Genomic DNA, 26566 nt, shown 5'->3' with positions numbered 1-26566 from the left:
CATAAAGTTAACTTCTTGCTTGTGTAAGCTAAGCAGCTAAAAAGGGTTAGAATAACAGTGTTATCTTACATTTTTCCTTATTTGATAACAGTAGGACGGCAGATTCAGATGTGGAAGCAGATTATTTGCTTGGGAGCTTCAGCCTCCGTCAGTCTTTTAACAATATCATGCACTGCATATTTAAGACCCCTTTACATTCTAATGTTGAAACAATTCAGCATGGGAACACTAAAAGTCAGCTGAAGACAGCATTATTAATCAACTTGTGCAACAAACGTTACCTTAATTTGCTAGCGTTAGGATTATTCTAATTCATTTCCTATCTGAGAAATATGAAATGCAATCACACAAAAAACCACAGAGTTCAGCACTGTATAGCAGTTTATTCATTTCCGGCATGTTCTTTAAATATATTTTATTCATTTATTTATATATTTTACATTTCTCTTTGAATTTGATTTTCATGTCTTTCATACAGAGTTGCTGAATGATGGTAAAGAAGAAAATCTGTTCAGTTCTGAAAGCTAAAAAATACAGTAGGTGAATCTGTAAGTAAATAATACAAAAATGTTTTTAATATACATCAATTTGTCTAAATGTTGAGTTAGTGCAAGTCAGTGATGTTAGGCAAGCACAGTTCATCTAACCAGCAGGATGTTTACAGTGAAGCGTTCATGTAAACTCTTTGAGGGGTGTTTCAACGAACAGGATTACATTGCAAACCCAACTGCTATAACTAGACCCGGTTTGTGCCTCTCGTGAGCCAACAGAAACACTTTACTTTTCAAATAAAGCTTTGTCTCTCTCAGATAAATCACTATTTCAGTCGCATTTGTCGTGTTGCATCTCGGAGCCACATGTTAAACTTGTCAAACAGCTGCTCAAGTCCCCCGTGAGAGCAAATATACGATTTAACTTGTCAAATGGCTCGAGACATCATGAACAGCATTTATCCATAATTACTTTCTGCCCATTCTTGTCTGGGTAATTCTGTGTCTTGAAATATCCCTGAGCTGCAGCGTTTCTAGCTTTCAAAACCACTTGATGGCTGTTTTCATAATGGCTCCATCTTCTCATTTCTATATGCACTTTCATTGAAAAGCAGAATTGATGGCACAACAAAAAACAATTATTGGCAAAGGCTCAAAGCAGGAAGCAGATACAACCAGCTATGTCGGTAAACTCAATGTCAAGTTTCAATGCAACATTGATCTCTTTTACATCCATAAATGTTGCCTATGCCAGAATTAAATGAAAAGGCAAGAAAATATGCATGTTTTCCCATTTTTTTAAGCTTGTATACACTAAACTGTCTGCCTGCTCTTCACCAAAAGCTCAAATCTTCATTAGTGTAAATGTCAACAAGGCAAGAAGGGACACAACAAACCAAAAATAAAATTAATCACAGATGAATTGTTGCATCCTCGGTAGCCACTAATTGGGATTCCAAATAAACCAATCACACATTATTGCATGCACACAGAGCTGCCTACTGAATGGCAGCATTAAAGTCTAACCTTTCTAGCACTCTGCATATTTCAGACTTCAATCTACTTTTAAAAATAGTCCATAGACTGATGTGATATGTAGACATTATTTACACTTGTTTTTTCCAGTAAGGCATGCCATTATTCAAAACTTTCAGTCAAGGAGAGCTGCTATTCCTTTATTAGCGGGTTACAGTCTCCGTGTAACAGCTGAAGTTGTTGCCATGACGATAATACTGCATACTGAGGGGGGAGAGAAAAACTTCTGTCACTGAACAATTTCTGAGAATAGTTTGCCAAGTTGTGATTCGGGTGTCTTTTGCACTGCAGAGCAAACAACGAAGCAAGATGCTTCACACTGGAGGGAGGAATTCAAACAAAAGACTCTTGTTATGGGCTCGGATGAGAGTAAATAAGATACTGAGCGGTTGACCTGATGTTCAGAAATAATTTCAAAGCTTGTGTTTGTATATGATAAAAAAAAAAACTGTGCACAAGAAATTCAAGTTTGGCAAAAAAAAAGAATTGTAGATGTAGAAAAAGATGAGAATGTATACACAAAATGTGTCAGTGGTGGAAGAGGTACTCAGATTTTTTACCTAAAGATCCCCTCCAGATATGTATTATGACATATATACAAATAGTCTGCTTGGAACAACAATCTGATTATTTTCTACAAAAAATAATTTCCACATTAAAATCCTTAAAAGGGCACCTACTCCTTCTACCTCATTGTAAGTCTCAGCAATGGCTTAAAATGTCAACGTCACACTTGATTTATAAAATCACAAAGTTTTGAAGCCACCCTGGTCTAGTATACAAATTATACTGGACCAGGATTGACTTGCAAACTGTGATTTCATAAATCAAGCTTGCCCCCTTAAAATCAGGTTTTCAATATGCAAAGAGAAACTTTCCAGTAGATCAATGTGAAAACATCCTTCTTGTGTCAAACTCTGCACATACATCATTCTGTACAGTGAAGATCAAACATCTAACTCTAAGAACAAGTAGAAAAACTGATTTTTGAGTGGAGGAGGACTTTAACACGGTGGTATTGATACTTTTACTTAAAGTTATGCATTCAAAATGTTACTTGAGGAAAAATCTAAATATGCCAATATTGCCAATAAAGTACACATGCCTCAAATTTGTTCAGCAAATGTACTTACCACCACTGCAATGTGTACAAGTTACATCCAAGGTGAGGCTGCACAAAGACTGAAACAGCAGAACATTTGAATGCAGACTGAAAAGAAAACTGTGTGTGACACTCAGTACTCCAAGTTAAGCCAAATTAAGTTCCCAAGTATTAACTGAAGTCCCGTTTTTACAGCCCAAAGCAGGGCCAAAATGTATATTTGTAACTTAAATGTGTGTGTGCATTTGTGTGCATGTACTGTGGATATAATTCATCCAAAAATATTATTTATCTCATTTGTTTTTCACAGGTTTGATATACAACCACAAACTTTTAAATGTTTTGAAGATCAAACACTAATTGGAATTTTCATTCCAGAAACCCAATATATATTACATATGGTTTGTATTGTAGCCTGTAGAGAAACAAATGTGTTGTCAAATTTCAAATCCCTTTATTTCCTGTCAAACTTTATGTCTTCTCTCTTATTCCTGTGTGACAGAGCTCAACTATCCAAATGACAGTGAAATCATTAAAAATAAATGCAACTACTCTTTGATTCAAGTTGGTACACTTCACAGGCGTAAGTTGCATCCATATAAAAAGTACATTCATCTACTGCAACTATTGTTTTACACACAAGCTTTGGTTCATATGAGACATCTTTAGTTAATTAAAATGTTAAAAAAATCAGACAGAAGACTACAGTATGTTGGTGTGATGCTTTTTTTTTTTTTTTTTAGAAGTGTGTGTGTTTGTCCCTGCTTGATGAACACAGTGAAACGTGGTAAACACTTGGCCAGCAATATAGGTGGAACTTTAGATTATACACTGAAAGCTCAAGTGCTGAGGCTTTGTTGCAAAACAATATTCAAAATCATATTTGACCTATTAAAAATAAACCAAGGCAGATAAAATCAGACCTGGAGTAACTTTAACACAGTTAACTTTCACCTGTCTGAATAATATATGTTTTGTCGCCACCTGGTGGTCAGACAGGGCACACAGTCATTGTTGGCAACATTTCCAGGGCCGGATTTACTCTGTGGGCTCAAAGGCCTCTGTCATCGCTCGTCGCTCCACTCACACACTTCAGAGCTTTTGGAGGAAGTGTTCAACTGAAACAAAGAGGAGATTAATGGCTCTGCACCAAGTGTGCACCAAAACTGAAAATAAAGCCAAACTATTTCACTGAAAATGTCCAGTAGTTGGTGATGTTCCTCCGTCTATTTTCTCCTAAATTTCTTTTATATCATTTCATTTAAATGATGGGCAAAGGTTTTTTCGTTTTTGCCAAACACAGGAAATAAGAAAGCTAATTTATTTCCAGTTAAAATCAATACAAACATTAACACATATCAAAGAAAAGGAGCCAATGTTGAGTTATACTGACATCAGTTACCATGACTAGGTATCACCTGAATTGGTGCTAAGCATTCTTATTTATATGACGCATAGATCAGTAGCTACCTTGAGTTCTGTTTTAACATTAGATTATTGACGTCTGGTTTTAAAACACCAGAGTAAGGCAATCAGATATGGCTATGGTTATAGCACAGGTGTGTTTGTGCATGCTCGTGCATGGATTATGTTTACATGTGTCTGTTTGCATCCTGAAATTCTCTCCAGTTCATGATTTAAAACATAAAAATGAAGTTTCTCTGCACTGTTTGGCCGAAAGCCTCCTCAGTCAACAAAAATACATCTACTGGCTTGTAGTTTGTTTTTGATTTTTTCTGAGAAAATGTAGCTTTTGTGGACTGAGAGGGACTAAAAATAAATCTTCACTCACCCAGACAGTGGATTAAATGTTTGTAAATGGATATTGACATCAGTTTTAGTCTCAGTCTTAGTAAGATGGAAGAGGAGGCAGTGCAGAAAAGATGCTTGTGATACCCCACTCATCCTCCATGTAATGTTTTTGCCAACATCCTCCACACTTAGGCTGTTCCTAGAGCTGGGTTTATTTCAGTGCCCTGCTTTCCAGCAGTTCAGGGAGTCAGTTCTTGAGCCTTCCAGTCATCGAGACAGTCCTCGTAACATGTGGCTACCCTGCTGCCAAAATAATGTCTCCTGGACAGTTTGGGGTCAGACATAGATGCCTTCAGGGTTGAGGCTGGAGGACACGGTGCTTTGAAGAGTGCGAAGGTCACTGGGTAAGAGACGAGAAGAGCCAAGTCGTTTCAGAGAGCCAGACTCCACTTCTGTAGCAAGCAACAGAACACAAAAAAGCAGCCAGCCATCAAGGACAAGGGACACAACTGCTGCTCTGCGATGTACCAGCTGCTGAGCTTATTGTAAATCATTTCAGTAGTTTTGTAAAAATATTTTATATAAACAGCTGCTACTGTAGTGAATGCAAGTGAACTAGGAGAGAACTGAGAAAGATACGTATGTGCCCAAAACCTTCTGGGGGATTTCTCTTTTGAGAATGAAAATAAGGATTTTCTTTTTGACTTACTGCGAAAGTCTTGCAGCATTTTCAGTGCTGCTAGTGATTTGGTCCATGAAATGGGGTTACAGATATAAGCTGTTATGGCACAACAGTCTAAGCTGACATTCTCAAGATGAACACAAGGTGGCACTGTGTACATACACATGTGACAATGCTGTATGTAAAACACCTCAGTATAAATGTGGTTTGCTATGAAATAAACCTTTCAACAAGGTGACGGTAATGTGGCAAGTTATTGAGTCTCTGTTGAGGTGTATGCATGTCTATGTGCATGTGAGTGTGTGTATACGTGCCGTTGTTGTTTTCTCCTGTAGGCAGAGCAGGCAGCACGGTGACCTTGGTACCAGTCTGCTGAATGAACTGCTGCAGGTTCACCTGTCGTAGCTCTTTTGTCAGCTGCTCAAGCTCCTGCTCCTTCTCCTGTGATGGAAAAAAATAAATAATAATAATAATAATAATAAATAAAGTCTATAAGCCTCAGTGAAAGGAGAATAATACACATTGTGCATTATGAAAAATTAGGGCTAGCTTTAAAATACTAAGAAACTGGTCTTGTACAGTCGGGTAGAGGAACATGCTGATACATGAATTCCGCTGCTGTACCTAATTTAGATCTTTTTTTCTACCTTCACTAAACTTCACTGAGGTGGATGTAATAAAAAACAATAAAGGGATCATACTGCTCAGGATACCTCCAGAAGTCATAACCCAGATGAGACGGTTAAAGAGAAGAGTTAGCTCCCAGATGGTTACGCAACTGCAGGCGAGGGATTGTGTACTTATTCAGGCCCCTCTCTAATCAGGCAAAGAATGCTGTAATACCCTCCCTCCCTTCCCCTTCTCATTACCTCATGCTTCCCACACCCTACTGGACCTCGCCTATACTCTGCTCACCAGGATGCACGCAGCCAAGGATCCGCTGCACATCCCTGCGAGCCAGAGATTAAATTTTGCTTCACTGCCCACAACTTAATGAGCTTAGATTTTTTATGGTTCCACCTGTGTGCAGAGCGCCAAATATAGCCAACTTTTGAATATAATGAGCATTTTCCAAACAACCTAAAGTTAAACTCCTTCAGCATCCTCCACACATATTGGGAACTGCCATGGTTGCTTTAAATTCCTGACAATTTTGAGGCTATGGTGTTAGAAAATCAAGATACTAAACATTGAGGTCTGAGCTGACCTGTAATCTCTTGCTGGACTGGCCAAGTGAGCGTTCCAAAGCCCTGCAGCTGCTCTCCAGCCGAGCTGTGTGCTGGCTCTGCATTTCCAGCTCAGCCCTCACCTTCTCCAGCTGTGCTTGCACCTGAAATGGAAGTGGATGTGAGGAGAGAAAGCCAACGTTCATCACAACCTGTCGGGAGAGATGGGCAAGAGAAACTAATCCTCATAATAAAGATGTAGGAGGACTGTCATGCTTTATATGTGCTTAGAACTTCGGAATGTGGGCTCCTTTGCTGTGAGAAATAATATAGTGTTATGAGTTCGTCTTAAGAAGCAATATTTCAAAATTTGGTCATGTTTAAGACCACTTTGTAGCTATACATTTAGAAGATCTATTACCTCCTTATTAAAGAAGATTTAGATGGGATTCAGGAAGCTGCAATTACTTTTTATGCTGTAACTGGAGAGATGGAACGCTAACAACCAAAACTACGTGTATGAGTCAACAGAGTCTCTAAAAGGCTGGTTCTTTGGCCTAAATGCAAAAGTCAATATGCTAAAATGCTTACAGTGACAATGTTAACATGCTGATGTTTAGCAAGTTGTGTTTACCACGTCCACCATCTGTTTTTAGCTTGCTAACATTTGTTAATTAGCACTAAACACAAAGTACAGCTGACACTGACTTGTTTTTAATCCAAAAGTAAATTTAAAAGATTTTAAATGCAACATTTTGCCTTATTAGTTAGTTTTTGGACTTCCAGAGCTTGTGTAATGTGTATGAAAGAAATTGTGTTTTACAGCTGCTGAAACTTAAATGAGATCTCAGCAATTCATTAAACTACTGTCCTCTCTGTCTGCATGCTGTTAAGACTGGATTGTACCTCCTCCTCATTGACCTTCTGGTTGAGTTCGGCCTCCTGCTGCAGCCGCTCCTGCTCCAGGCCTGCCTCCATGCTCTATGCGACGTGACAGATAATTAATAATATGGAAAAACTGACATAAAAATAATCCTCACAGTTGGGAATTGTATTTTTTCTATAGAAAATCTTTTTTTCATTTTCACAATTTCCTACTCAGCTTGTTTTTATTTGTGGGTGCAGATCCACACTGACATTGTACAAGAAAATTACCATAAGTCTTCATGCTGTTTATAAATCCAGTAAAAGAGCATCCAGTGGAAACAGGTAGCTTCTTTATGGTGCCAGTCTTACCTGTATGTGTGCTAAGTACTCTGAAAGCTTTGCCTCGCAGTCGCGTACACCACCCTGCAGCTCAGCTAGCTGTTGTCGCAGTTGCCGCTCGCTCTCCTGCTCAATCTGCAGCTCGTTCTGCCAGAATTCCTCCTCCTCCATCTCTGCATCGTTCCTCCTCACCTGCTGCTCTAAAAGAAGCAGCTCCTCCTCCAGGTTTCCTCCCTTGTAAGAGAAAAGCTCAACTTGTGAGATTTCTTGCGCCACAGAGAATATAAGCATAAACCTTAATAGATTTGAAGACATGAGGGATTAGAGTGCAGGTGTTATGGATCTGCACAGATCATCTTTTCCTGTAAGTAACTGCACTGCCAGCTGTGGTTTTACTCACTTCATTGGCCTCGCTGCCAGCCTCCTCCCAGTCTCGCAGCTCGGCCTCGCAGCCCAGCAGACGGCTCTCCAGGGCCTGGAGTTTGTCTCTCTGCAGCTGCACCAGCCGGCTCAGCTCTCTGGCTGGACTCCCAGGTACAGATGATGGTCCAACACCTCCAACCCTACGCAGGTTCAGGCTCACACCACGTTGCTGAGGCTGTTTGGCTGGATGGATGCATGGGTGAGTGGGAGATCAAAGGATGGCGATTGGATTGTTGACAAGTAAATGCATAGATGGAGGGAGGGAAGGGAAGAGCGTGAGGACAGTAAAACCAAGACTTTTCACAATATGTTCACAATTTATAGCAAAACTATATTACTAGAAAGTACGCTGGAATATACTTAAACGCACTACCTTCTGTGTCTTTGCTTTTCCCAAATATATCCCGCAGACCCTTGGCCCCTCCAGTGAAGGTCAGGGACTTGCGTTTCGGTTCCCTTCGTTTGAGCGAGCGGTCTGCCCCTGACGGGCGGAGCTTGGCCAGAGGCGGCAGGCTCTGGCGGTAGAACCCACGCTCTGGGACGCGAGCCTGCCCGTCAGAGGTGGGCCGCTCGCTAATGGACGGGCCGGTCCGTTGGAGGATGAGCTGGACGTCGCTGGCATACTGACCCCACTTGTTGAGGGACACCACAGGGTTCTCTTGTGGAGCCAGGTGACGTTCCGTATCACGCCATTTCTCAATCAAAGTGTACCTACCGGTGCGTCCTAAGACAATAAAAAAAATTATGTCATATATGAACAGGGCAAATATGTTTTTAGGGTCAAGAAATCTGTTTTGAAGTGGGCTCAGTTGGAAACAGGTGATGTCATGTACATCCATGCACTAATCAGGATGTAGCAACATTTGAAACAAAGTGTGATGATGTCTATCAATCTGATCATACCACACCCAAACAGTCCTGGTGAAGCAGATAAGTTGAGTTTCTGTCAGTTAAACCCTTAATAAATAATAACCAAGGATGTTTTACTTTTCCACAAAATTTTACATTGATTGCTACTTAATTGGGGGGCATTAACACTGGTCCTTTACAGTTAAAGCACATAATGTTCTCCAGATCCAGTCCAGATTCCTTCCTGTACACTATCTTGCCTCGCCAACTTGTGAAGTGCACTTTAGAGGACACTGTTAACCACCTAAAACTCCCACTCTGTCCTTTGTATCATCCCTTTATTAAGTCCTGCATGGGGGTTGAGGAGACAGTTGGTCCTAGTATTTTATGTTCTACGATTTTCATTCTCCTCATGCCCTTCACAAGCAGCAGTTTATCCTCTTCAAGACACACAGTCATGATTCTTTGGATTTTACAACGGTTAGATATATTTTCAACCCACCGTAATATAAACTGCTCTATTCTAAATTGGTCACTTGTCTAAATGTAAATATCTATGAAAATGTTTTATGGACTGAGTAGGTAGCTAATGGCACCTTACTTTAACCTGATCGATCTTTGTTGTATTTAGGTGGACTGATATGTTGTGGTGTAGTCTGGCCTTAATATTTTACTGTTCAGTTTTATGTTACATGTTTTATGTCTGTCTTAACATCTTCGGACCATGCTGGAAATAACTGTCCTAACTTCAACATGTTATCAATTGGATTGGTGTGTTTTATGGGTCCATAAATATATCTAATAAAATCAGGTTGTAGTTGGTATTGCTCTCTCCTTGGGAGGTCCCTATGACCTGTGGTGTTCCCCAAGAATCTTTTCTTGGCCCCCTTGTCACAAACAACACAATTCACTTTCATTGTAACGCTGTTGACACCCAGATTTATGGCCTGTAAAGTAACTTGCATCATTTAATAGCTAATTAATCTATTCAATGATACTGTCTGATTTCATTCTATTTGTGTATGTTGTCATGGTGTTAACTCCTGGTGGTAAGATATTTATTTAAGCAAGTTCAAAGTGTTTTGCAATTGAGAGAGGAAAAGCAGAACGGATTCACTGAATCCTTTCACAACTCTCCCACGCTTGTGGAGCATCGGTACTTCCAAAGAACTTGACCAGCATGTTCAGTGAAAGAACTTTACAGTGGGAAGATTCAACTCAACAAACAGTGATTGTGTTGGGAAAAGGACCACACTGAATGGCTCACGGCTCTATGTGTGTGCGGCCCTGAATTCTTGTCTGTACACATATAGATAAGAGTAAAACAGTGCCCTCCTTCCCTCACCCTCTTCTTACACAGTAAGGGTCCTTGTAAAAGAGGCACATTCATCACTACAGCCATTCACATCAAAGTGCCCTGGCCTGGACAAAAGGCACATGGGACACAAAGGACAGTGAAGGCCATAACTCCTGCTACACTGTCACTGTAAAAAAACACATGTTTTAACTCTGAGAAAAATCTATCTATGAAGGTAAGTGAGAAATCCTTGTAGAAATCTGTCCATTATAAATACAGTAAAGAATTCATCATTCTTATGGTCTTGGATTCACCAAGCTATATGTACAACTCAATCCATCCAATGACTAACAGAGACAGAGTACAGCACGCCAATAAACCAAAGTCTGCAGCATGACTCATCTTGTTTCGTACAGCCCATTTATGGTGGAAATCTCTTTGTGCCCTCTAGTCACTTTTCATTTAACTGCAATTTATCATTTCCAGTAGTTCTGACAACCTGCTTGGCCAATATTGGACCCAACCCACATCAACATAAATCCCTCTGGGGATTTTCTGTGGACAAAATATCATTTACACCACATTAGTTTAAGTTCTTCAGCACCGGAGCCAGATGGAGAGGATTTCATCTCAGTGTTAAATCTAGTCCTCTCTGTGGTGCTCTTTGATCAGGTTATTGGTTGGCCATTTGGATCGTCCAAGAGCATTTTGTGTACTCATATTGGGCTGTGAATTCCCCATCACATAACCAATAATCATTCACATTTACTGCTCATATTCGTCCGATATTAGATCTTTTTCAAGCATCTACCACCTGTGGACATGAGAGAGCGCACACTGTTTCTCATATTGTAGTAAGTAGTTTTGAGCTTACCAATGGCTTGTGCCAAAGCTATGACCACTTCCTGGCATGTAGTGAACTCTGTGACCCCACACACGATGCGTTGCACTCCGTCCACCCACACTTTCAGCTCCATGGCCTTCATCCAGAGGCCCTCATTCCTCCACACCACAAGGGGTGCTAATGATGTTTTCTATCCATCCTTAAAGGAAAAGAGAAAACAATGTTCAGTGCAATGAACTGTTTAATATAAAAGCATTGATTAATGCATCTTTAAGTAGCAACAAGGAACTTATTTTTGTTGATTCTGGTAGCCCCAGCCTTCAGACATAGCAGGCTGCTGTTTTCAGTTGAAAAGTTTTGAAAACCCACCCTATATTACCTGTTACCAATCAACTTTACAAGGTGATAATATGTCAGTGCCGTGTTTACAGGTTGCTGCATGCCCACAAGTGGCCAAAAATATATTAAATTTTGTTTACAGTTTACTTGAAATCATCAACATCAATTTGGCCAACAGGATCCCATAATGACTTTTCAACCTCCAGACACACTTATGTGGATGGAAAGAGCTCAAATCTTTGTACAAATATCAACCAAACACTTCATGGTTGTGCAGAATGACACCAGCTTCCTGTAAACCCCACACAACAGCTTGCAACACTTGTTCTCTTGAAGTAGTTTCCTGTAACGCTGCTGATAAATTGCTGCAGGAACACACTTGTGGTGCAGTGATTGTGACCGTATAACAGGCCTCATCCAATATATTTTTCATTTGCTGGTGTCAGTGCAGGAAAGCTTACAGTGGTGGCATGCACGCAGAACGAGAGCCATTTCAAACTGCTGACACAAGCACCTCAGCAGCAAGGCAGTCATTACAAACCTGGCAAGGCCACGACAGCGGGCCAGTGCAACAGAGCAGTGAAGGAGCTGGTGCCTAATGCTCAGACTTTTGCAACCCTACTGGGCAGAAGCCCTCCTTTTTCTTGACTGGGCCATCAGCTCAGCGCTGATCCTTGACTTCCATATCGCTTGAGGCCTCCCTAACCAATTTAGGGGCCTTCTATCTTCATCACAGCTGGAATGGAACTCCCAATCCTCCTGCAATTTAACTACCGGCCCCCCTCAAGGCCTTTTCCTACTGAGACTGCATTACATAGCACACTCCTCTGCACTGAAGGCATCTGGTAAGGGCAATGCCTGCCTTTGGTGGAAAGCAGGATGATTTGTAACTGTAGACAGATACTGCAGGATGCATCTGAACCCAGACGCCTGTTCCAGCTCAGTAAATGAGACTACGAATACAGCTCAGCGCAAAGGGGAACAAAGGGGAGACAGTGACATTAAAGTAAAAAAGGGCAAATGAATGTTAAAGCAGTAGAGGGACAGATGGATAAACAAAGTAAAGAAGGTGAATGAAAAGAAGAGCAGAAGGTTTGGGGCTGCCGCAAGAAAGGGGGCAAATACAAAAAGTTAATTTTTACTGTTAGAAGTGAAACATGCACAATGGATCTGATTTATCATTTTGATGTTGGTTCAGGCAGAAAGTCAGGACAGGAAACACGTTAAATCTGAGTGCACTGTTCATTGGAAAAATCTAACTTGAAGAGAATTTTTAAACAAGGTTGTTGAGTTAAATTTTAACAACAGGTCTGTGACAAGCAGTATCCTAACAGATGATGTGATGACGCCTGTACATTTTCACAGCTGCAGTTAAGAATGTTGTAATACAATGTTTATCCAATGACGAGTGAGATTGAAATCACACCGGAGGAAGAGCCAGTTGACACAAGCTTGTAAACCCAATGTTTCCCTTCGTCTCCCACACGTTATATGCGCACTTAATACACACATACACACACTTACTATGTGCACATCTATGTGAGAAGTCGTACTGAAGTCATTCACTCCTTTGTGATACAATTGTCACAAACCTATCATTGCGAAGGAGAGCAAAATAAGCTGCAGCAAATTCATTTTCACTTCATTTAAGTCCAAATAAATAATCGTCAGTGAGAGACTTTAATATAAAAATACTCATAAATTAAAAGGTGAAAGAGTGCTGAAGCAACATTGGGCACCATATACATTTGCTTTTTTATAAAAATGGTAAAAATGACAAATGTTGACAAGAAACATGCATCTACTATAAGGAACGCTTGGAGAGTCTTTTAAGGACTACAAGTCACCTTTTCCACTAATAGTTATATTTAATTAAAAGATGACTCATATGCTTGAAAACTCTTTTGGTGGGCCTGCTAAAATATCTAACAGGACCATCAAAACACAAAAAAAACACGTGTTCAGAACTGTTCCCACAAACATGTCTTCGATTGTTGTTCTTGTGTTGAATGTACAATTAATTTCATTCCTTGGCTCTCGTGTTCCCACTGGGCCTCTGACACAAATATCACAACATACGCTTCTAAGTGTTTGGCAGGCAGCTGTGCAGAAGCAGATGTTCGGATGTTCTTTAGTCGAACTGAGCAGAAGGTTTCTATACCTCAGATGAAAATCTTGTATCTATGAGCTGAAGTACACAGGACGTAGCTGTGATCTGGGAATGTAACGCCACACTGGCTTCAAGCTCATCGATGTCAAATTAATCGAATCAAGTCTGTTTCTTTGTGGAAAATGAGCTTTGATTTTCTTTTACCCTGCTAATAACACGGACACTTGAACCACTACGAGGTTTGCCACGCCTCAGCAACAGTCACTGCAGTTATTGTTCTGAATTTTCATCATACTATTTCCACTTCTCTCTGGAAATGTCTTTGATCTAAATTACAGTCACTTTGAAGCCCCCACCGCCAGAGTGTGAATAAATAAATCATACGAGTGTAGATACATAAATTAATACGCTGCAACATGTGTGTTTCTATTTTGGGTCATTGTAAATTTCCATGTTTAGTATCAGACGGAGCTATACATCTTCACAGTTAGTAACATCAGAACTGGTGGGAAAGGTGCTTTAGCTGTTGGAATTTCCTTTTCCATTAGTCACACTTTAATAAACAGACAGACTCAATGCTCCACATTCCAACTGCATCCTGAATCCTTCACATAGTAATCCATTCACAGAGAATCCAGGACAGTAAAGTTCACCCTTCATTGCAGGGGAGGCAGACAAAAGTCACTAAAGGTAGCTTCTGTTTAGTACAGTCTCACTGTGAAGCTGGTTTGACATTTGGGGGTTTTGAGTGAAATCTAGACCAGTCTTTCTCAGCCTTTTTGGTGTGAAGGACCCCAAAATCAATACACATCTGTCCGTGGACCTGTATTTGATAACATGTAGTCTCAGTGATTAGATCTAATAAGATTTTCCATAACTGTCTATACCATAGACTGGCAGATTAAAAGGTCCAGTAGGTAACATTTAGGAGGATCTATTGGCAGAAATGAAATATAACATGCATAACTATGTTTTCAATAGTGTAAAACCATTTGAAAATAAGAATCGTTATCCTTTTGTTACCTTATGAGCCTTTAATATCTACAGACGCCACAGGGAGGCTGCCATGTTTCTACAGGTTAGGCCGTTCATGTTTTTTGGTGTGTTTTGCAGCCACCATGGTTTCTCCTTTGCAATTGGAAGGCGAGGGTGAAGCAAGGGAGTTGCAATCTGCACCCACAACACTAGATGCAACTAAAGACCACACACTGGTCAGTGAAGAGTGAACAGAGCTAACTTCAAGTGTCAGTGAAATAATCCTGAAATTAAAATATTCCCTATTTTCTAGGGGGACCCCCTAAGTGACTCTTTGGGGTCCTCGGACCCCAGGTTGAGTGCTTTATGACTAAATGACAGCAAACTCCAGTCTCAGGGTTTAGTGCTAATTATCAAACGTTAGCATGCAAACAGACTAAACTAGGATGGTGAACATCGTAAACATAACTGTTAAACATCAACATGTTAGCATGCTGACAATAGCATTTAATTATTTATTTGCCTTACAACAAACTGCTGTATACTGTAGGTCCATTTCTGAGAATGTAAAACTACACTGTGTTATGTCTAGTACGCCAACTACATTATTTAATGTTTTCCATTGTTTATAACCCCAAGGAAATTGTCCAAATTAAAATGCTGTCGCATTTACAATAGCGCAGTTAACTGGAGCTTCCAGGATTTGCATTTACTTACAGTTTCATGCAGTGTGCCTGCAAGGATTGAAGTAGAATACGCACAAATGGCTCAATAATAAAATAGGGCAACCAACTGTGAGAAAAAGAAAGCTACAGAGACACAGAATTGATTTTTTGAAGGCTATAAGGGTCGGTGGATGAGACAGATTAGTATTCAGTTGGGTCGTGGTGATATGAGGGAATAGTTGATGTGTGTGACTCTGCTGTGGAGAGGAAAGGTTGCTGCTATCAGTATAAATCCTTGCTGTCAGACAACTTTTGCTGCAGCCATTTGGTTTCAGACATGAGGAATACTGTGTCGTCTGGGTTATGAACCATTGAGCTAAACTTAGTTGTGACTTCAGTCTGCGTCCCCTGAAGTTTCATTCTCAGGATTCCACAAGAAGGCAGAGTTAGGGAGGGGTCACAATGTGGCAAGTGAGTGTTTCTTAGATGCATTTCCTCCAACATGGATGATAAATAAGACAGATCTGCACAGAAATACCACTGAAAGCTCCTTTAATATCCCTGAGCTGAGCATTAAAAGGTACAAATATATTATTTAATGTCACAACAACTACAAGGACGGGTTTAAATGCAATATACCCCCCAAAGAAGTAATTTCCTGCCTTTCTAAAGCTCAGTGCTCTCTCAGTCCATCAAGTAATTAAACTTTAACAAACTCATTGATTGGGTTTGAACCCCTGACCCTGTTTTCTTTCCTCCAGCAGCCTGCCAACAACAACCAGCAGAATAATCTTGTGTTTAAATGGCATAAAATTGTGACTTCCGGCAAAAAGAAATCCATTTAAATGCAAAACATTATTGTGTATTTTCAAAATTGCATTCATTGTAAGAATATATAAGAAAATAAAAATACAAACAATACACTCCCATGTGAACAATGTACTTGACATGTGCCATTTTTCACATATTAATAATGTACTTAATGTATTAATTACATAATTATTGAATTTGTAAATTTCCTTATTTCAGCTAATTTGAAACACTTTTACGGTATGTCATAATTGTGTGTTCATCATGTTTTTGCACTGATTCTGTACTTTTGTAAATCCACTTTTAGGATAACCACTAATACACATTTAATACAAAGACATGTGTAATATATATTATTATATTACATTATGTAAAAAAGAAAGAAAACTTAGTTTCTACTTTATGCTTGTTTGAGGAGTTTCAGTTGGCTGCAATTTGTAATCTCACCACTAGATGCCACAAAATCCTACACACAGGTCCTTTAATTACAACATAACAGTGTCTTAAAAGAGCATATTCATGTGCATTTAAACTGCACTAATTAATTTAAGTACATTGTTTTTATGTCAAAAATAACAGCGGAAAATGTGATTAGAGTAACTTGGTATCAAGACGACGTGATGTTTGAAAGCAGCAGCGAGCAGTTCAGCGGTTCAACAACACACGATGATGCAAACTGGGGCCAATTTTTAAAGCAACAAGGAGGTTGAGGCGGCAGGAGGGGGGTCCACTGAAACAAGTGGTGCACAGACAAAAGAGCATGCTGCAGAGTGTGTGTGCGTGTGTGTGTGTGTGTGTGTGTGTGTGTGTGTGTGTGTGTGTGTGTGTGAGAGAGAGAGAGCACACATGGCTAGTGGCATGACTGGATGCAAACAATCCCTCACCATGGCAACACAGCTCTGGCTTTGTCCAAACCTTACACAGATGAATGGATTGATTGGAGGGTATGGTCTGGGAAAGTAGACCAAACAATCACTGACAATTAAGAAGCAACCCGTGCTTTCCTGTCACTTCCTCTTTGTTTTCTCCCAATGTGGGTTTGCGAGAAAACATGGAGGTGTGTAGTGCAGCAGTGTTTCTGAAATTCAGGATTAAGTGGGGTGTTGCTGGAACGTCTCAGAGTTGGAGGAGATTAACCACACAGTTTCAACTGGAGTCATTATAGGGTTTGGTCAGCCTCCCAAAGGGAAACTCATCTCTGACTCAGACTATACAGCTCATATAAAAAAACATACTACAGTCATTACTGCTAGTCAAACACAAGGACAAACATTTACTGTTTAGCAAATGATAGAGGCTGCATAAACAGCCATGCTAAGAGCTCTGAGGTTGCACTTACAGGCCCAGCGCTAACCTGCTCACAATGTCAATGCAGGCATGCTGATATTTTTTTTTTCTTTCGAAATCTTAGTTTAGCATGCCAACATTTCCTAATTAACACAAACACAATTAACACAAATTACAGCTGAGGCCAATGGGAATGTCATTAATTTAGCTGTTTTTTGAACACAGTATTGGAGATACCACCTAATGATGGTGTAAGATGAAATGTTTCATCCTGAGGGGAACAGAGATGTCTGTACAAAAAGTCAAGGCAGTCCATCCACGAGAAGTGTTAACGTCAGCAGGTATTTCAAATATAAAAACACAAATTAAGTTAGAAGCTGACCCTTTGTTGTCCTTCTCTTCACTTTTCTTGGAGTCTCTTGAGAGCTCAGTGGTCCTTGCACACAGCCTCATATTAGACAGCTGTATCTCTCATTTTTCCTTTCACTGCTATTAATACTGTACACTAATACAAGACTACATAAGAAAGTGCTATACTATTGTTAGCCCACCCTGAAATCTAATAAAAAAAAGATATAAAAATGATTCAGATGTGAAATTGGATCAAACCCTCCCAACCTCCCCTTTGCTTCAATCGCTTCACATTAAACCCGAGTGCTCTGCTGGATGCAGTTGTGTGCTGCTCAGTGGAGAAGCCTTTTAGAGATTACTTCCACATCAACTTTGTCAGCTGAGGAGTGAGGTGGCTGCAGGTTTAACAAAAGCTGGAATAAGCTGAGTGAAAAAAAAGCTTCAGGGAGTAATCAGACAGAGCTGCTTTCCATTCAGGTACTGTCAACTATCTATTCTGTAAGAAACCATGTAAGACTTCCTGAACAAACAGGCAGTGGCGTTCTACATGGATGTGCCATTTGGCGGGCATTTAAATCCACATTACAAAAAAAAACTTAAATGGCTGTGGACTTCACAGTTTCCCCCAGCCACTATATTTATTATAGTTCTGCTGGGAATGATCACCATATTGTAGTTGGGTGACCCACCTGCCGCTCTTGTAGTCTCAAAAGTTAACTAATCAGCTTGGTGGAGACAATAAGCCTTTAACCCTGTAAGACCTGGAGCTTAGCAGACCACGAGGTGGTGGGAGGGAGGAGGTTGGGGTCTGCTGAAAGATAAACTGGACTGAATTTACACTGAAAATTCTGTTAAATTAGAGTTTTCCGCTTTAGGTGCAGATGATAAGGTAAATACTGACTACTGTTTACTGGTTTGGAAAAAAAAAAGGCGCCAGTGAGGGTTTTGTAAAGGGAGCTTGGGTGTTCAGCTTTTGGCTTCAGGACCCAAACAGGATGTTTAGAAAAGTTCCAGCGACTCATTTGTGAAGACTTCTTAACAGTAAACTGAATATCTTTGGATTTAGAAGGGCTACTGTGACAGGTGCTTCTCTGTATTCTTTAACATTTAATACACCAAAAGATGAATCAATTAATCGAGGTAAATAACCTCACTATAACTAGCGATAATGAAAATAATGGTTACTGTTAGTTAGCAGCCCTAATCTGGAAAACAGGACCTTGTTATATATGCAATATAAAATATGTGCAATATCCAATTTAGTTCCTTTTTTTGTGTCACAAAACAGCATTATAATGAAGTACTGTAGAGCTGTAGAGATGCTGGCCAACAACTCTTGTTCTCCAGATGTAAGTAAACATGTTTGTTTGGTACAGACTCAACAAATCATATCATGAAGATTTACATTTTTTAATTTTCTCAGCGAAAAAAAAAAAATGATACAAAAATAATCATTGCCTTTAATCGTGAATCATATTGCATTTGCAATATAATGTATGTCAAAGTAATCGTAATATTGTTTACCATATCGTGCGGCTCTAATCTACTAGAGACAAACCAAACAGATTAAGATTTAAGATTCCTCATCTAGTAAGGATGACACTATTCTTAAAAAGAAAACTAATGTTTGTTTTTTATAAAGGAGAGAATGTCAGACGTCAGATACAGAAGCCAAATAACGTTGTGCAAATGTAGGTCAGGTAACATCAGTTAGATGTAGATGAAAGGGACATGTCTGTATGATTTTAAAAACCAACTACAATAAAATACCTTTTATTTGTTTTTGCATTGTTTTTGTGAATTCCTGCCTTTGAAAGACTTTTGCCCTTGCTCCCATCACACATGTGCTTCAAGGACTTTTCCACTCTCTCCTGTAACTGTGTGACTCAGTTAAAAGGAACTGATTAAAACCACTGCTGACTGAGCGTTTATAGCCAAACTCTATTAAGAGATTCATCATTGCAGGGCTCAGCAGATCTACTCACTCACACTGACCACTCACTCACTCACACCCTCACTCACTTCCTGCTGGCTCATGGATCAGGTATGTTGCCATGTGGGAAATCTGTCATGAACACCAGTATCACTCCATTTAAGGATGTATCCTTGTGTGGATTATCAACTAAAAGTACATTACAGAATTGTCAGCCACAAATGAGTGTTTCAATTTTAGAATAAGGAGGAAAAAACATGAATACATCTGCAAAATAAAGTTATGCAACTACAGCTGACCAGCCTGTATTAGCTCTCCTGTGTGTTTTCATGCCTTCCACAAATATAACACAAGGGAATTAACTATGAATTGATATAACTGATCATTTTAACAGCCTTCAACCTTGTGTTTTTCTTTTTTTTAAATGGCAGCAGCTTTTTAAACTGGCGCATTCAGTCTCCCAATGGAGACACTGACTGCATTCAGCCCTGTGTATAAAACCCAACAACATACCTCTTTTCAGCAGTAGATCACTGTGTGTCAGAGCACTTAAAAAAAACAAAAACAAAAAAAACACTCTCCCGTTGTGCTGTTGCCTCAGTATTTCTCTTTGGAATAAAATCCGGTACTTCCCGCTGCATGTGATGCGGGCCACTTGCGGGGAGATCCTGTTTATTCCGCGCCTGCAGCAGAGTTAACGGTGTGCGCACATCCCCGCCTCTATAACCCCCCCGAGTGGATGTAAACAAGCGTCCGTCCGGTTGCTGGACATCCGACAAAACGTGGGGCTTTTTTCAACATCTGCCGCTCTGTCTGTCAGCCTGCTGCTCTGCCCGTCACTGAGGGAGACCACAGAGCTTGTTGTACATTACATCGGAACTGAACTGGGACACCGCAAGGCATGATGGACCGGTTAAAGCTGCAGCGATTGCACTGGCGACGCAAATGGACCCCGAGAATGATCCACTCAGCTCTGGTGCAGTTCGCAGTCACGATGTAGGGGTTTTTTAATCTGGGGAGGTGAAACGCATCGATGTATCTGCAGTTAAACTTGTGTTCAGATACCAAAAAAACAAACAAAACAACAACAACAACAACAACAACAACAGTGTTTTCATGGTCACATGTGTCCAGAAAGATCTCTCATATTCCTACAAGTGTGTCAGTGAAGGGGTTTACACATCTGTAGTATTGTTGGCGCCATCTAATATGATTGTGTGTGTGTGTGTGTGTGTGTGTGTGTGAGGTGGAAAGTATTTCCATTTTATACTTCACACTTGTACTCCACTAGTTGGTGACTTTAGCTGCTTTGGAGATTTTAGATTATTACCACAAAAGATAATCAAATAAATTCTAATGTATTATTGTAGGTTAGGATAAAGCTATTTTTATATATATTGATCCCCAGGGGTAAATGCATGAGCTACCCAACAAAGTGATTTAAAATGAGCTCCACATTTACCAGCTGCAGCTTTAAAGTGATGAACATATTAATGCATCAGTAATAAGATGATAAAATGTGAAATAAACAAACTATAATGTGACTTTGAGTTTGAACATCTGTCCCATCTACTCTAAAAACACATTAAAGTATACCCACAGAGTGTCGACTCTGCAGGATCTGCAATGATTTCACCTCTTTAATCTTGATTATCTCCTCAAGTTTAAGAAAAAAGCCCAAAATCGTATGACATAATGTGAAATATTACATATCCAGCATGTTTGAACATTTAAGTGCAGCTGAGTGATACTTAAACTGACCCAAGACTACATGTTTTTATGGCTGCGCCAGGGGAAATGTTCTGGATGTCCTGTGCATTATTTCACACACGTCCTCTAAATACAGCCTGACATAATTGGTATCTTTGGGAACTTTGGGATCTCCACTAGAATTTAAGGACACTTCTGTGGTTATGAGCAATGCTGCACAAGTTAGACGGAGTTTAAGCAGCTGGAAAAGAGACTGGTTTATTTTCTTCTCAGAGAAATGTGTAATTCAAGTAAGAAGCAGAAAAACAGGGTGTGTGAGTATGTGTGTTTGTCCTTATTAGAATTCCAGTCGACACTTATGTCTTCATGTCTCACAGCATTAATCATGACAGCTTCCTGTTGTGCTGATCAGGCAGAATCGCAGATGACCTTCAGCTTTTCAATATACTGTAATTTCAGTGCTGATACGATGCAAAACGGTTCAATGTGAAAAAGTAGAATTTTTGTTGTGTTTCATCTTTGACAGAGTTTGCATATTCATGCATACACAAATGTCTTTACATGAGTCATAAATTTGATAAAACCCACGATACGGTTCTCCTTCGAGCAAGCTTTAATTTTAATCACACTCTTTCACTCCAGTGTTGTCGGTCTGTGTATCATTTCAACAAAACTCTGCCATTAATCCTCAACATATGGTTCAGCTGTTGTGACAATCAAGCCTTGTGTGATTGATGTGTTCAGTCAGCAGGCAGTCGTGACGAGTTTGACAGCCTCTTTCAGGATTTAAAGCCAATCTTCAAACACCCTAGGCTTCTGCTTATGGTGGGAAGGTCTTGATTTAAAAGCAAATCAAAAATGTGTGCTATTTATCACACAAAGTAAAAGCATAGGGATGTGCACTTTTATTATGTAAATACAGCATTTAAGAAAATTTGGGTTGAAAGGTTCAAGCCAGGACATAATTTCAGGGTTGAAGTCAAATCATTAATGTCCCAATTGAAAGGTGTTTTTAGTTTGCCTCATTAGACCTCTTCTCAGGACTGTCCTTGCACCACTCTAAAGCATCAACGTGAGCAGAGGTCTAATCAACCAGAACAAGTGAAAACACCTGTCTGCAGAACTGTTGACTGTTGAGTAGCTAATTCAACAGAGCTATTTAGAACGAAGATTAAGACACATACAGGCCTGACAATGACCAGACACTTTTTACTGATCCAACCTGGAAAGATTTGAAATTACATTGCACAAAACAAAAATCCACATGCCTCAAATAACAAAGAAATGGTAAAAACAAACACTGCTAAATGACTGAATAACGTCAGCTAGGTTAGGTTGGCATAATTAGAGGTTTCTCACGGCCAAACTTGAATGTTACTAAGCATTTCTGTACAAATAAATAAAACAAAAGTCCCAGTAGTTAGTTTAATATATTGTTTTCCCCCTCTGGAACTGTAATTTTTGGAAGTTATGCTACAGCTCATGATGCTACAGTCACTTCCTGTTTACACGGTGGATTGTGCTAGCGTTCAATTTATTAAAGTCTTTGATAGATAAGAAATGTCTTATTTTTTGTTTGCTTTAATGGTGACCTGACGTTTACCTGAATGGAACAGAACCTTAATTAGTATCATTGGTAACACCTGTGTTTACCCTATTTTATGTAAAAATGGCTGCTGTGAACAAGGTCTGCTTTCCCTCTTTTAGACCACTGCATTGACCTTCTGCCTTTTCTTCCATGCGGCTGCTTGCCATCGGGCCAAGACACAAACTCTTGACCCGTCTCTTATCGTGACCTACAGTCTAAAAATCACTACTTTTAATCCTTTTCTCAACATGCCTTCTCTAACCAGCTTTCTCTGCACCCGTCACAACACAACCTCCTTGACCCCAATCAGTCACAAGTCAGGCAAGCACTCTTTACTCTCTCGATTGCAAAAGGACTTTACACTCCTCATGCTGCTTCCCTTTTCACAGTCCTCATCCTTCTTGACCTGTCTGCAGTGTTTGGCACAGTCAGCCACCAGTTATCCTTGGAACGGGTGCAGACCATGAGATATGAAAATGTAACTGTATGGTGTCTTTCTACCTGGCTGACTGCATCTATCAGAGTTCATTGCTGGAATCCTTCAAATGGCTTTAGCCACTGGCTCCCTCATATTGGAAAGCAGTGAATTCATCTCTCCTCAGGTAAAAAATTCATACAATTGACAGCTGAAACTGACGGAGGGAAAGGAACCTGGAACATAAAATGAAAAGACTCAAAGTAAACTCTAATGTCTCATTTAACACCACTAATGCCAATATTTGGTCATTTTGTTTTTGTACATAATGGGACCAAAGCTGGTTAAATAATTACCAGATTTTTGTGGATTAATTCTCTTAATGAAAATTAGACCAATATTCAAGGGACAACATTAGTATTTTCTAGGTCTCTTCCTTTAGAGCTTTGTGGAGAAGCTCCGATCATTTATGTACATGTTCCCATTTTGGGTTAATGACCCCTTTAAATGAAGCAATTCCTCATTACTGGTTGCATACGTCTTCTAGCTGTGACTAGGTCAACAAAAATGATTTTCCTTGCCGTCAAAATATTATAAATCAAAAGAAAAAAACAGAGGAAAGTCTGAAACAATAAGCTTGTTTATCATCTTGCAACCCCAAGGGGGGAAATCACTGTTCTAAACTGAAGCTGAAATGCATCATGTCCACTATATTACCATAATAAAATGAACTAATATATCATGTATTTCTGGACTAACATTTCAAAGGGTATCACATTTGTTACAACTAAAATCAAACTAAGATGAGATTTCACAGTTCTTTCATTTAGATTGTTAAACTTTTGTAATCAAATTGGGCCACGTCTTAGCTTCTGATTAGGTGGCTGTATTTGCGAGCTTGTGACTGCACAGCCTTGAGAAATTCAGCTTTGTCTGGTCTGTTGAACTGATAAACTTTACATTTGTAAGATCACTGGCTACTCTGCCTCCTCTCTCAAGGAGAAACCTTTTCTACTGACACTGGCTCCTTGAACTCAGTGTTTCCAGCAGTTGATGTCTGAATATCAGAATGCCTTTTATCTGGCAAATGTAGGTGTTTTTAATTAGCTGTGCTTTGGCCAAATCCTCTGCTGCTCCCTAAGAAAAAGGATTAACTAAAACACTGACCAAAAAAACCCCCCAAACAAAGGCAAGAAAATAACTGGGCTTAGGGGAGACATGGGTTCTCTATAAAGAAAGCCAAGGTGTTGTGCCAAAAAGGAAAGAGGCACTTTGATTTGGGTTGACTTAAGCACTGCCAAAAACACATGCAAAACAAATTTTAAAGCCAGAAATCAAACAAAGGGAGATGGCCACACAACTCAGCCACAGTACCATGTGATTGGGCAGACAGAAGGCTCTTTAAAAGCTAAACTCAGCTGAAGGAAATGCCTTCTGACGAGCAGGCAACAACTACAACTGGACTCTTTAACAACGGCTAGCTCTAAAAACTGAAACGGATCGTTTTTAATCCCCTGAAAGTCTGTTTTTTAAACCCATAGGATGCTGTAATAAGATACTTTGTCATTTTGATTATTGCGTCACACAGCAGGCAGGAATCACTAAATAAAGGGTTGTTTATTCATATTATTCATGTCTTTGTTTTTATCCCAAATTGTATGATTATTGGCCAACCAAATTACATTTAAATTTTAGTATCTTTTAACAATTGCTATTTCTTGCTCATTTTCTCACAGTTCATTACACAGCTGTGTCTTTGGGTTTGCGTCGCCGGGTGCTTGTGAAGTGCACTGAGCTCTGCACTTATAACTGTCTGGTCCTGACTTAAAACACCAAGCACACTGTGTCTGTGACATTAACAGGGTGGTACTTCATTCCAGACATTCTCAAGAGATCAGAGGGGTACAAGAGGCATGTCGACCTAGACAAAACCGTGGAAGTGCCGCGCTGAGTTCTGCAAACTTCATTTCAGATCCCAAATGTTCTCGAGTGATTATGTCAGTGGAAAGCAATTTGCCCTTGAGTGCTGACACCCCTGACAATGGCGTCAGTGTAAAGGGAAAAAAAGTTAAACTGGCTCCTTTTTAGCCTGTTTTCCACTGCTGCTGGTCCTGTGAAAGAACCCTTTCTTTCTCTCTGTTAACTCTGTGTACTAAACATGTTCAGTCGTTATGTCACAACCCCAGTATGGTTTCACTTCACTCCACCCTACTCCAGTAGCAAACAAACCCATTCTCATGTGTCTTAACACCTGTTCCCATTGGCTATTTTGGTATTTTTGACATATATTATTTCTATGTTGGTCTATAAATATCATTCTTCAGGCAGAGTAGTTAATCTCTCACACAGTGAGTGATACTGAAGGAAAATTATCATGTGTTGAATTATTTTCGGTGAATCCCATGATGCTTTGTCTTTCAGTCTGGTCATCTAATTAATTTCGATACAAGAGAATGTGGTTCTTATTGTGAAATAAGAAATCTGACCATTTCTCCGAGCAACATAAGCTGTGGAGAGACAAGTAAGCTTTTGTTAAAAGGATTTCGTTTCTTCTGAGCTTTTTTTTTCTCCCCTTGTGCCAAAAACCAAGGCTTGAAAATCATGGACTTTGTCACCAAAATAGTTCACAAAGTGGGTGAATTAGAGATTAGTAGAGAAAAGGAGGAAAGTGCACAGTTTAGTTCCTCAAATAGAAAGGCTTAGGGTTTAATCTGAGGGCTAAACCACTTTAAAACATGTGGAGAGAGAGTTTATGAATATGAAAAATAAATGTTATTTTGAGGACAAAGTACCACTTGGGGACAATTTTTGAAAGATCAAAACTGAATCTTTTCTGGGCTCTTCATTGAAGTGACTGAAGAGCAGTTATGTTAATGTTACACCACTGCCCTCTGCAGGATATATTAACAACAAACCTGCATTTGTATTCTTATATTCACCTGGGAGAAAAAAAGGATTCTACATCTTGAAAGGAAACATAATTACATCTGAAAATGTAATTATTCCATGTCCTCTGTGAATTACTTTGCATTTTCTGTTTTGGATCATATCAAATGCACACTAAATCTCGTCTTCTCTGCTTTTAGATACATAAAAGCTCAACACAAGGCCAGAAAACAGGAGAAGGGGAAATCATATCAGTGCTCAAAAGCAATTTTCTGTCATGTCATGCTACATTACATCCTGTGTACTTGCAGATGGAGGCTCAGTGCTTTCATGTCCTCGCTCTGTGCCGGCTGGAATACAGGGAGATACAAGGAGAAGCACTGATTCAAAGCCGTAATTGCTTTGTGGGGTACTGTTAATTTGATTTAGAAAATTCAACCACCGCCTGAAATCAAGTGAGGCCCTTGTAGATTTCCCAGTTGGGATCAGCTTCATTAGACAAAGTGGATCTCTGGGGTAATTTGCCTTTTTAAATAAAAAGTGTATGAGCAAGACCACCTCTGAAGATTAGATTCATATGAGCTCCTTTGAGCTGTGACTTCTACACCTGCTGATTCATGTCATAGTCATTGTTTCTAAACTCAATTTCT

At 39.7% G+C, this 26566-nt stretch overlaps 1 protein-coding gene across 1 annotated transcript; it reads right to left on the bottom strand.

Moving 5' to 3' along the window:
• Positions 1-363: 363 nt before the first annotated feature.
• Positions 364-20221, bottom strand: rassf8b (Ras association domain family member 8b). Its single transcript, XM_051392833.1, has 9 exons — positions 19831-20221; positions 10878-11046; positions 8231-8581; positions 7835-8040; positions 7465-7668; positions 7135-7209; positions 6270-6392; positions 5377-5503; positions 364-4832 (listed from the first exon to the last, which is right to left on the bottom strand). The coding sequence occupies exons 2-9, from the start codon at positions 10987-10989 to the stop codon at positions 4717-4719; spliced, it is 1314 nt and encodes a 437-aa protein (XP_051248793.1). The 5' UTR covers positions 10990-11046; positions 19831-20221; the 3' UTR covers positions 364-4716.
• Between the last annotated feature and the right edge of the window lie 6345 nt (positions 20222-26566).

This window comes from Dicentrarchus labrax, unplaced genomic scaffold (genome assembly GCF_905237075.1).
Source record: "Dicentrarchus labrax unplaced genomic scaffold, dlabrax2021, whole genome shotgun sequence".
Classification (NCBI taxonomy): Eukaryota; Metazoa; Chordata; class Actinopteri; family Moronidae; genus Dicentrarchus; species Dicentrarchus labrax.
Note: the sequence above shows the minus strand (reverse complement) of the source record. Positions and strands in the feature narration are given on the sequence as shown.

Coding starts and splice junctions, on each gene's coding strand:
- rassf8b (XM_051392833.1), bottom strand. CDS start 10,989: ATGAAGGCCATGGAGCTGAAAGTGTGGGTGGACGGAGTGCAACGCATC. Junction 6,393..7,134: donor AGAAGGTCAATGAGGAGGAG/GTACAATCCAGT, acceptor CTTCCATTTCAG/GTGCAAGCACAGCTGGAGAA. Junction 5,504..6,269: donor AGTCCAGCAAGAGATTACAG/GTCAGCTCAGAC, acceptor TTTCCATCACAG/GAGAAGGAGCAGGAGCTTGA.